General features: G+C 37.4%; 1 protein-coding gene across 1 annotated transcript in view; it reads left to right on the top strand.

Moving 5' to 3' along the window:
* Positions 1 to 10459, top strand: part of il17rd (interleukin 17 receptor D) — a 29317-nt gene extending 18858 nt beyond the window's left edge. The window contains exons 6-16 of the mRNA XM_054616919.1: positions 567 to 611; positions 1212 to 1363; positions 1692 to 1757; positions 1990 to 2044; positions 3417 to 3527; positions 4281 to 4465; positions 4551 to 4666; positions 5850 to 6110; positions 7294 to 7827; positions 8738 to 9027; positions 9175 to 10459. Coding sequence (XP_054472894.1) covers positions 567 to 611; positions 1212 to 1363; positions 1692 to 1757; positions 1990 to 2044; positions 3417 to 3527; positions 4281 to 4465; positions 4551 to 4666; positions 5850 to 6110; positions 7294 to 7827; positions 8738 to 9027; positions 9175 to 9308 — 1949 coding nt within the window. The 3' untranslated portion in view covers positions 9309 to 10459. The remainder of the gene's footprint in view (positions 1 to 566; positions 612 to 1211; positions 1364 to 1691; positions 1758 to 1989; positions 2045 to 3416; positions 3528 to 4280; positions 4466 to 4550; positions 4667 to 5849; positions 6111 to 7293; positions 7828 to 8737; positions 9028 to 9174) is intronic.
* The last annotated feature ends 1788 nt before the right edge of the window (positions 10460 to 12247 follow it).

Here is a 12247-nt window from a genome sequence, read left to right as displayed (position 1 = left end):
GTTGTCATTTTATTATCCTTTTCTGATGTGAGGGTTTTGGGACAAGATGTCGCACATATGTTGCACAGATTGTAAAGACCTCGGAGGCAAATTATATCACAAAGATATGTGATATTGGCCTTAAATAAAATAAAATTGAATTGGAAATAAATTGAAAAATGTTGCCAGATTTACTGAAGAGCAGCTACTTCTTGCATCATCTCAAAATTCTTCAAATAGTCCTCATGGTTGGGTTGCCAGGTTTGAGCTCTGTCTTTACTGTACTGTCATCGTTGAAGTCAAATCCAGTTCATGGCAGACTCCAACATTTTGTAGATAGATGGAGGCTGTCCAGTTGCAACTCTGCATCTGTCCACATCTGCATCCATAACAGAATGTGATCAAAGCTGCAGGCTAAACACATCCTCGACCTACTTATCTCTGAACTGGACACATAGAGATGAAACTGATAAACGTCTGGGGAAGATCAAATAATAAAAATAAAACTGCACATGTTTTACCCAAAATTCGCTGACAGGGACAAGATGCCTAACATTTCTGTGTGTGTGTGTGTTTTCGTTTTACAGCGTGTGAAGTCCTCTTGGGATCAGACAACCTGGTTTGCAAACCATGTAAGTTCCTCGGTGTCGTCGTCATAACCAGAGGCACACGTGGACACAGTTAGTCCAGGGTTTGGATGTCTTGTTCTTAAGAGTAGATACATATAAGTAAAACATTTCCACAAACTTTTTTAATTTACTAAAGGATTTAATCCAATCAGCACCATAAAGAAGCTTGTTGTTATTTGAGATATTCATTTGTATATCATGTTTCTGGTGCAGATGTTCACATTAAAAGCCTATAAGGAAAGACAGAGGTTATGTTTTGTTGTCTTTAAAGGAGGTGTTGAGTTTGATTGTCTCTTAATACCGATCAACACATTTAATTAGGTAGACAAAGCAGTTTTAGTGTTAAAAAATAAGCTGAATTATACTGATTTTATAAAGGTATACGTGGAGAAAGTTGAATTAACAGCTAATTAAATAGGAAGAGATCCAAAACTAGGGAAATATGATCAAATATACTTATAAAACAGGTCAAAATGTATACATTAAGTTATCTCTGCTTAATTAATGTAAATTGGAACATAACATTTAGCTAATTGCATCATTAAAGTGAAAACCGTACTTGTCTAAGTTAGTTAATGTCACCTTTTGTTTCTGTCTGTGCAGTCTGGAAGCCAAAGACCCTGAACGTGTCCCAGCTGGGGTCGAACCTCCACGTGGCGTTCGACCAGGCGCCGGCCTCCTTCGGCTTCCACTTCTACTTCCTGTACTACAAACTGCGGCAGGACGGACCCTTCAGACAGCAGCGCTGCAAACCAGTAAGTTCTGTCAGGTTTGGAAAGTCTTTCTGATTATGGCTGACAGACAGGGGAGTTTTTGTTTGGCCTGCAAAATGTTTATGATTCAACTCTGGCTAGAAGCAATGGTTTCAAATGTGTGTTGGGCATTGATGAGAGAGTTGAATAATAATGAATGGGAGCTCAAAAACACAAGCTAAACACTGGCTGACTGTACTTTTTTTTACCCTTGCTAGCATGATTTTGCTGCCTTTGTGATTAGTAAATTGTGGGAATTCAGAATGATTCGATTGTGATGCCACCTTCAGGTGTAGCTGAGTTTTAATTTGTATTTTTGTCAATTTTTTAGGATCTGAACCAACACAAAACAACATGCATCCTCCAGGACGTCACTCCGGGGACCTACACTATCGAGGTACATAAACGCAACGCAGGGCTGAGCTTCATTCACACATCACACCAGTAAATGACACAGGACTGATAATGGTCAGATCTGAACTGGTTGAACTGGGTTCTATTGGAATCTACCTCTTCGCCTTTATACATGGATTTTACTGTGAAACACTTCATTGATTTTTAACAAATTCATATCTAGGTGTTCGTACTTTGAATTTATCATTTTTCTCTCTTCTTCTTTTTTCTGTCAGCTCAGAGACGACGGTAACACGACCAGGAGGCAAACTCAGTACCACGTCAGCCAGGGTGAGACACACACACACTCAAAGGAAAGGAAACTACAACAAAGTAAATTTCACAAAATGATGTCTTCAGATTACTTCTTCTGACCAACAGTCCAAATGTTTTTTAAAGGAGGTTTAATGTGGAAAAATTCCTTTTTAATTTCACCACACAGCATTACAAACACCACAAGACCATTAACTGACGATAGACCTCAAATATGAAACATCAACAAACAACATGCCTTCAAAAGACACAAACTCTTGACAAAGAGAGAGCAGATGCAAAGTTAAATTTATGAATTTTTATTTATGAAAAAGACAAAAAGTGTTATATCCATTTAATACTTTAATTGCATTTGGCTGGAATGACTTTACGTCATATATGTTAAGAGGATCTTATTTGTCCTAAAGAAAAAAACTCAAATGATGTGATGGATTAATTTGCAGAATTAGAGATTTGTCTATTTTATCATAAAATCATTTGACTTCTAAAAAGGAAATATAATCTCTCACAATTCCCAAAGATTCAGTTTACAAAGATATAACGGGAAAATCTGCAGATCCTCACAATGTTTTGAGGTTCTACTTTATTTACTTTACATGATTATAAGAGTTTTCTGACAATAGACTTATAAATTAATTGACAACATGTTTATGGAACAACTTGTCCACTCGGATGTTTAGTAGTTTGCGGGAAAGTATTATTATTGTACTGCAAGTTAAACAATAGTGTGACTCAAAGTCTTTCCCGCTGTTACACACACACACACACACACACACACACACACACACACACACACACACACACACACACACACACACACACACACACACACACACACACACACACACACACACACACACACACACACACACACACACACACACACATTAAAAGGAGCATATTCATCTCTTAAAGTGTAATATTCATTACTCATCCATTTCATTGACCTTACGACTCTTGTGTTACTGCACCATTATCCAATAATTGTCATATAGTTGTCATATAGTTACAAGTGTGGCTTTTAAAATGAGATTAAATAAAAAAAATGCCTTTTCAATTTTTTTTATATGACATTCCCAGTCATATTGTGCACTTATTAAGCAATATATGCAAAATAAGTCCCTTTTTTTTGGTACTTTTATATAAAAAACATTTTTATATTATATTATCTTTTACTCCCGTAAAACTAAAATATGATATGTGCTTATGCAAGCTAAGACCGACCAAATTCAACAAATAATATCACGACATCCATCAATCAATCTGTAACTTTTAGCAATAAGGGAGGTTTGTCATCTGTAGCTCTGTATGGCACTACACTCTAAGCCTTAGGTACTTAATTACCTGATTCTTTTGTCTCATAATGGGTGTGTTTGTTTTCCGTCTCCAGTCCACTCCCCCTGGGCGGGGCCTATCCGTGCCATGGCCATCACGGTGCCTCTGGTCATCATGTCGGCCTTCGCCACTCTCTTCACTGTCATGTGTCGCAAGAAACAGCAAGGTGAGATCTCTAGTTTTTGGTGATATTGCTCATTTTTAGATCACTTCCTATGAATATCCTGCACACCTCATGGTCGAATGTGACAAAGTACTTTTACTCAAGTAATGTACTTAAGTATCAGTACGTTGTTCTTTACTTGAGTATTTCGATTTAAGGCTACTTCTTTTTATCGAGCCATTATATTTCATACAATATATTACAGGTCACTTGTGTATTCAAGACTCATTTTCATGGTTTTTACTCTTGTGCATGTATTATTAATAATCATTAGGAAATAAAATAAAGTATTAGGCAGTGAGGTGAAATCTTAATAAAATACCAACTCAATACAGAAAAGAAAAGAAAATAATAATAATAATAATAATAATAATAATAAAATAGATAATAAAGATTATTTTAATATATATGTATATATAAAATAACTTAAAGTAATAATAATAAAATAATTAAAAAATGCTATATATATTTTTTAATTAATACTGAGTTGACATCAAAACCAGAAAAACATCATATATGATAGTAAAACACTGACAGGGAACATTTTACTATTAAATGACAGCTTTTACATTTTTTTTTTTTTACATACTTTTACTTGAGGAAAGTTTTGATCTCAGACTGACTTTTACTTGTAGTGTAGTATTTTCACAGTGTGGTATTAGTACTTCTACTTCCGTAAAGGTTCTGAATACTTCCTTCACTGCTGGGACCGTTGATGTATCATTATTATAATACATTTATCTCCTCTACTCTCAGAAAACATCTACAGCCAGCTGGACGAGGAGAGCAGCGAGTCGTCCAATCACAGCGCGGCGTTGCACGCTGAGCGTCCGTGGCCCCGCCCCAAAGTCTTTATCTGCTACTCCAACCGAGACTGTCCCAAACACACCGCCGTCATCCAGAGCTTCGCCTACTTCCTGCAGGACTTCTGCAGCTGTGAGGTGAGACGGACACGAGATGAAACATTAGAGTAGAATCTCTTCTGGAGGTTCTGGTTGTTGAATCCTGGTTCTCTGTGGTGTTCAGGTGGTTCTGGACCTGTGGGAACATCTGGAGATGTGCAGAGAGGGACAGATGTCGTGGCTCAGCAGACAGCTGGACGAAGCCAACTTCATCATCACCGTCTGCTCCAAAGGACTACGGTAAACTCTCTCCCCATCTCTCTCTCTCTCTCTCTCTCTCTCTCTCTCTCTCTCTCTCTCTCTCTCTCTCTCTCTCTCTTCCTACTACTACTACAGTTACTTCTACTTCTACTATAAATGGTTCAGCTCATGCTTATATTACTACCACTACTGGTATTCTCCCTCTCCCCCTTCTCTTCCTCTCTTTTCTTTCTAACCCTCTCCCTCTCTCTCTCCTTTTTACTCTTTCTCTCTTTCTTACTCTTATCTCCCCTCCCTCTCTCTAGCTCTGTCAAAGTTGCAGTTCCTCCAGTTGCCACTAGGTGGTACTAAAATTCCACAAATTTTCCAAAAATAACCATTACAAGTCAAAAGTTTTTCAGTTTTTTTGATTGATTTCATTAAAATGTACAGAACCAGTCAAAAGTTTGGACACACCTTCTCATTCAACTACTTTGAAGAATCTAAAATATAAAACATATTCTGGTTTGTTGAGCATTTGTTTGTTTACCACATAATTCCATATGTGTTCCTTCATAGTTTGGATGTCTTCAATATTAATCTACAATGTAGAAAATAAAATAAAAATAAAAATAAAGAAAAACCATTGAATGAGAAGGTGTGTCCAAACTTTTGACTGGTACTGTATATTGTAGTTTTTATAAAATATAAAAGCGTTCATTAAAATAAAAACTAAGGCTTTAACAGCTGTATGTGATGGGGCTTTTTTTTTGCATGACTGAAGGTGAACAGGACTTTGGTTTAGTTCAGTTTGAAGTTTTTTTTTTTTCAGTGTTCATCCAAACTATGAAGGAACACATATGGAATTATGTGGTAAATAAACAAATGCTCAACAAACCAGAATATGTTTTATATTTTACATTCTTCAAAGTAGTTGAATGAGAAGGTGTGTCCAAACTTTTGACTGGTACTATATATATAATATATAATAAATACATAAATAATAACAATAATAATTGTACCAAAAACCAACAAAAAAAACCCAGGTGTGTTTCGGTGTGTTGAAGGCTGAATGGATGTAGTGACTGTTTTCTCAAGATATTCAAATAGGTTTCCCAAAGTCTTATCATCTGATTCAGTATTGAATGTAAACAGCGACATACATTGGTTGAATACATCTTTTCCTTTATTTTGACTTCTTTGTATTGTTTTCTTTCTAACCAGCTCATTTCTCTTCCTGCAGCTACTACATCGAGAAGAAGAGCCGCAGAGGGAAGACGCCAGTCAGTCGCCGTAGTAACAGCAGCAGCAGCACCAGCAGCTCTCCGATTGGTGGATCAGGCGGCGACCTGTTCATCGTGGGCGCGGCCATGATCGCTGAGAAGCTGCGACTGGCGAAGCAGAGCGAGGGGGGCGGAGCTCAGGAGCTGAACCGCTATATGACCATTTACTTTGACTACTCCACCGAGAATGACATCCCAACCATGTTGAGTCTGGCTCCAAGGTGAACACCACACTGTGGACCAAATAACAGAGACGCCTTCATAAACAACAACAACAGTCCAACAACGTCTTTGACAGCGGTCTAAAATAATTGGAAGATTATGAATAGATATTAATAGAAAAAACAAATACAAATATTACTGCAAAAATATGAGATATGTTGAAGTTTAAGTCCAACTATGGGATTTCAAACACGAGAAAAATAGGCAGAAGCTGCTTTTTTTATAGGGGATTAAATAAGATTGTGTTTTGATGCTGCTTTAATTTAGGATCCAATTATTATTAGACTTAATACCTGAATATGTTTGACATTCAGGCTTATCTTTTTATCTTTTAGCTGCTTATTTTAGCTGAGCATCATTTCTGCAGGTCAAAATGACAAACTATGCTAACTGCGGATTATATCAGATGAAGCTAATTAATGTTTTAATCCTTAAGTAACTTGCCAAAAGACTAAACATGAATCTTGGCTGTTTTCTTGGGCGGTGGATTGGCACATAGACGAGTTTACACTTCAAAAGTCTACAGCTGTTATTTTTCAGGGCCTTTTTTGGAGGATAAAATGTCCCCAGAACTTTAATTGAGGCTCTGGGTCCTGCAGTCGAGACACAATGAGTTCCTCAAAAGGTTCCTAGTCCCTGCGGAAAATTATTGCCCAAAAGGAGCTAGTGCTTCCAACATTTGGGAACCCCTCCAGCAAAATGTGCTTTCTGCTCCGTTAAGTTTAACAAGGGTATTTTATTTGTCATTTTACAACAGGCCTGCACAACAAAATTCAGATTGTAGTCCCATTTTACTGCTATGAAAAACATTAAACAAAATTAATTTATATATGGAGGTTTGAGGATGAATTAAGGAGTCTCACAGCCAAAAGAAATCAAACATGTTCAGCCAAACTCCCTCGACAAATTAGAGCGTTAGTACATTTCCACTCAAATTCCCACAAATACAGTCAATCTGTTAATTGTTAAGATAATTCTTGTACGATTACGGCAAATTTGTTCACTTAAATCTTTTTTTAATTGCATCTTATATCAGCATAATATTAGTTACCAAATGTATAACACCTCACATATTTTCTCTGCATCGTACTGAAGCAGAAACACTTTTCTTAATTTGATTTTGACATTAGTAGAGACCTTAATGGGTGTCTGTAAACCTTTTTTTTTATCTCTTGTATGCAGGTTTAAGTTGATGGACCAGCTGCCTCAGCTCTTCAGTCGGCTCCACTCCAGTCAGTCCAGTTTGGGTGATCGAGAGTCGCAGCCTCACAACGTCTCCAGGAGGAACTACTTCAGGAGCAGATCGGGTCGCTCGCTCTACGTCTCCATCTGCAACATGCACCAGCACATCAGCCAGAACCCAGACTGGTTCGAGAAGCTGCTTTCTCCTCCTCCAGGAGGTTCATCTGCCTCCTCCTCGAAGCAAACTCCAGTCCCATCTGAACCGGGTCCAAGCCCTCCTGCAAATCCTCCTTCCTCCTCCTCTTCGTCTCAACCGGAGAAGAGGTTCGACTCCGGCTTGGTGCTGAATGAGGTGGTGGTGAATACTCCGTCCCTGGAGGGCGAGGAGCGAGCGCCAAGGAGGAACATGCTCCTGCTGGCCCCCGGCTCCAGTCCCAACCTGGACCTGGGCCACAGTCCTAGTCCCAGTCCGGATTCCTGTCCCAGTCCAGGTCTGCCACACTGCTCCCTGTCCATGCTGGGATCCACTTCAAGGTAAAGCAAGATGTAATACCGCTGTCGTTTTTCATTGTTTTCATAAAGCTACGATTCAGTTTTTTACCTCCTGAGTTATGTTTTGGTCGCTAAAGTATATATTTTTAAAGTTGATCTTGATGCCATACTCACATACTTGTTAGTACATTAATCATTCCACTCCCTACTAGACACAAAGTGATCCCTTGGACTCCAATGTAACACCCTGATCAGACAGAGCTCGTTTTTTGCAGCCCTGGGGCGACTTTTATAATTGTTTTCAATGACAGTGAAGAGTTTTGCTCTCTGTTTTGGCCTCGCATTTTTTTGCAAGAGCAACACGATTTAAAAAAAAAAAAAATCATCTCAGAACTGAAATGTGCCCATTATCATTAGCGTTTTTTCTCATTGAGGTGACTTTTTCTGGATACCTGGAGCTGTATATCTTAACCAAACGTAGTCACCATGATCTAAACAGAAAACAGCACGAGGCAAATTAGTGCAGTACTTGAGGTTTTGGGTTTCATTAATTTAAACTGTACTATTATAGGAAGAGTTAAGTGGTAACTACTGACAGAAATGTATTATAATATTAATAAGTATGTTTTCTTTCCTGTATAATCGCCTGAAAATAAGTGTTTTTTTGATAGTTTAGAATGAGCCCTTTACATTATCAGACTAACCGCTAAACTACCTATTTTTTGCCGCACTGCCAACTCGTTTACCTTCACCACTCACTTCTCACTCTCCAAATGACCTAAGCTACTCGAGGATTGTTGCTTTTGTTTGTTCTGACCTTCACTGTTTTCTTTCGGCCAATTTCTCTGCACTGAATCCATCAAATCTCCATCATCACATGCTGGTTAAAGTGAAAATAGTTTGGACTCCACAGCAGATAATATGACACCACTCTGCCCTTCTGCTCCTTCAGGTCCACATCTGGAATATCTGGACTGTTACCTGAAGAATCTTCCTCCTCCACCTCCACCTCCACCTCCTCCTCCGCTCCCTCCATCCTCCAGGATACGTTGTGCCCTCTCCTCCTCCAGGCAGAAGACGGCCATCGTTCCCTTCCAGAGGTCCCGCCACCTCGAGATTCTGGCATCTATGACTCGTCCGTCCCTTCGTCCGAGCTCTCCATTCCCCTGATGGATGGACTGTCACATGACCAAGCTGACTCCTCCTCCCTTGCAGACAGCGAATCATCTTCTTCGGGGCTGGGTAAGTTGACATCCGAGAATTGTTTAAAATATTCATATTGACTCCTTCATGTCGTTATTTTGTTGTTCCATTCATATCCGTTGTGTTCGGAGAATAAAGATCAAAATAAATGAGGTCCCTCACACTTGGCTGCTTCTTGTCTTTCAGGTGACGAGGAGCCGCCTGCCGTCACGTCGCTCCTCTGCAGCGCCGCCACCGTCTGTAAAGCAGAGCTGCACCACCACCACCACCACCACCACCTGGAGCACAGCGATGGACTCGCACCCGTGGCGTCGTTGTAGGGGAACGCCTTCAGCCAATCAGAAGAGGAGCAGCCCGGTGATGTCATCACAGGACCCCAAAAATATTTCCTCTCATAAATGTGCCGTCATCTAACTCAAAGTACTTTGTTCGCCTGGAGGATTTTTTTTTATGAAGGACTCAAACTCCAGACGCTGGCGGAGCGGATCAGTTCACACCAAAGACTCTGCGTCTTGATTGATTGATTGATTGATTGATTGATTGATTGATTGATTGATTGATTGATTGATTGATTGATTGATTGATTGATTGATTGACAGCTGACTCATGTACGAGTGGATGTTCAGGCACTTTTTGAAGCAGGAAGACACATCATGTCCAGACGCTCCACGACAACAACATCAACACAGGAGCTTCTGAGGATTTTGTTTAACTAAAAGCTGCTGAATGTTAAATGTGGAAACATCAGAATATGTTTTGTATTATTTCTCAACATTTAGGACCAAAACCAAGTACGCACTAAATACTTTGGGGAGAAAACCAGAATGAATTCTGTCCTTTTAAAAAGTTCACTTAATGTGCCTTTTTCTTTTAGGAGGAGCATTTCTTTTCATTATAAAGAGGAATTATTTTTAAAAACAGAAACATTTTATCAATATTCTTTGGAGTTTTTTCCTCTCATTTGTTTTAACAGCATATCTTATTTAAAATGTCTCCATGGCCACTATAATAATAAAGTGTAAAACTGTTTCTGACAAACTTTAAACTTAACAGAGCTGTCGAAAATCTACTAAAACCTGCAAATGTGACATAATATAGTGGAAGAAATGTGTTAAATCTGTGTTAAATTTAGTGATTTTCAATGCAAATTCAGCCTTTTGCCGCCACTCCGACACAATAACATGTTAAATACTGTTGTTACATATTTTAAAGTATTGAATATTAATGTTACTTTTATAGACATGTATTCTTTTTCATCCTTTTTCTAACATTGTTGCAGGAAGCAGGGATGATGAGGGCATTATGGGAAGTGACGCTTTTGTTGTTAAATGACTAAACCACTTTAAAGATGCATCTATGGAGGCTCATTGCTGCCAGAGCAACCGGAAATGTTGTCAAAGGAAATAATGATGTCTTATATTTAATTTACTAAATAAAAATTATGAGACACAAAGTGAGATTATATGTTGGTCCGCCAAAAAGTAAGAAAACCTTCTGAACTTTTTACATTTTTTATTATGAGGTCATCATTTTGATTTAGTAGAACGTTGTCAGTTTAAATAATAGTAATTATTGGGATTTCATTTGAGAATATTATGTAATAATTCAGTTTTTTTCATTTCTTGGTTCAAATGAGCTTCCATACACTTCATAATTATTGATCCCATGAACATGTTTCATATCTGACAGTCAGTTATTGATTATTGATTGAATGATTTGGTTCTTTTCTTCTGGATCGATGCGTTTAAAGTTTTATTTCCTGGCTCAAATGTTTTGAGTTGCTGCTGACGGCAGCGTGACGACTTCTGGTTCATCTGCGGGTTTTGAGTTTGTTGGACGGAAGATTCAGCGTTTCCTACTTGTAAATAGTATTATATATTTTTTTTACCCCTGGAAATGTCTGTTCTGCTTCAGTTTTGTATAGTTAGACTGTTGCATAACTATTCTTTCTACATTTTATTATAGAAATGTACTGTTTTATAGTACCTCAATGTAGGAAATAGATAAATCCATCTAATAAAATGTTTGTCTTTCCATCTTTTTGTTCAATCTTTGACTGTTTGTGATTAAAATAATAAACAGTTTTTTTGCAGCAACTTAAGACAGATAAATAAAACCAAACAAAAAACACAACAAAAGCAAAAATAAACAGAAATATTTTTTTATTTGCTGCAAGTTACAAAGCTGTCGCAAAAACTAGTTTATTAGGTAACCAGAATGATAAATACTTGAGTACGATACAAATTCATGAAGTAATACTCCACAATTAGTTCTATTGCTCTACAGCTGGTCATCGTCTCTCATTTGCTTCAAGCTGACCAACAAGTTTTAGATTCTAACACTTGAACACAGTTCACTGACATGAAAGCCAGCAGACAGCTCTTTAGTGTGTGAGCTGTGAAGCGTCAATGCTTAAAACAACAGAAGCCTCTAAAACACACACACAGCCAGCACAGGTCTACCTTCAAAATAAAAGCTCTTTTTTTGCTTGATGAATGATGCAAACTTCTTGTATTTAAGAATTTTGTTGAATTATTTACAATTAAATTGACTTATTGCTTCTGCATACTCGTAATTTACTTAAGTATTACTATTTTATGCTACTTACTATACTAAATATTTTGCTTTTTACTTCACAAAATGTATTTTACACAGTTGAATGAAATCGAATGATGCAGTTAGGTACTACTAATCTACCAAATAGTTTACAAGTTATCTGAAATTTGCTCCACAATGACAAATATGCAACATTAAAATGCTCTTCAATGCATTTGTTTGTGATAAAAATGAAATAATATAATATGTTATATTACTATAACACTGTGAAAAGTGCTATTTGGCATAATAGGTCCTTTACTTTAATACTTTTAAGGGGGCTATAGTTTGGTGACAATACTTTTGTGCTTTTAATTAACAATCAGATCTTTAACAAATAAAATAAAAGTATCAATACCACAATGTACAAATACTCCGTTACAAGTTAAAGTCCTGCATTCACAATTAATTCAAAATTACAAAAGAATATGTATTAAAGTATTAAAAATTATATATAATTATCATTAAGCAGAATGGCTGATTTTCGCACAACATATTATATAATGGTGGAGCTCAGTTTACTACTGCACATACCACTAGATTGATTTATCTATAAAAATGAATCAAAGTGTATTAGTTAATTATATTGTGTATTAATAATAATCTGCAAAGTAACGTGCTTTAAAATTAATTTAGTGGAGAAAAATGTTGTGCAGCAGTAAAA

The sequence above is a fragment of the Anoplopoma fimbria genome, chromosome 17 (genome assembly GCF_027596085.1).
Source record: "Anoplopoma fimbria isolate UVic2021 breed Golden Eagle Sablefish chromosome 17, Afim_UVic_2022, whole genome shotgun sequence".
Classification (NCBI taxonomy): Eukaryota; Metazoa; Chordata; class Actinopteri; order Perciformes; family Anoplopomatidae; genus Anoplopoma; species Anoplopoma fimbria.
This window is presented reverse-complemented; position numbering and strand designations above follow the sequence as displayed.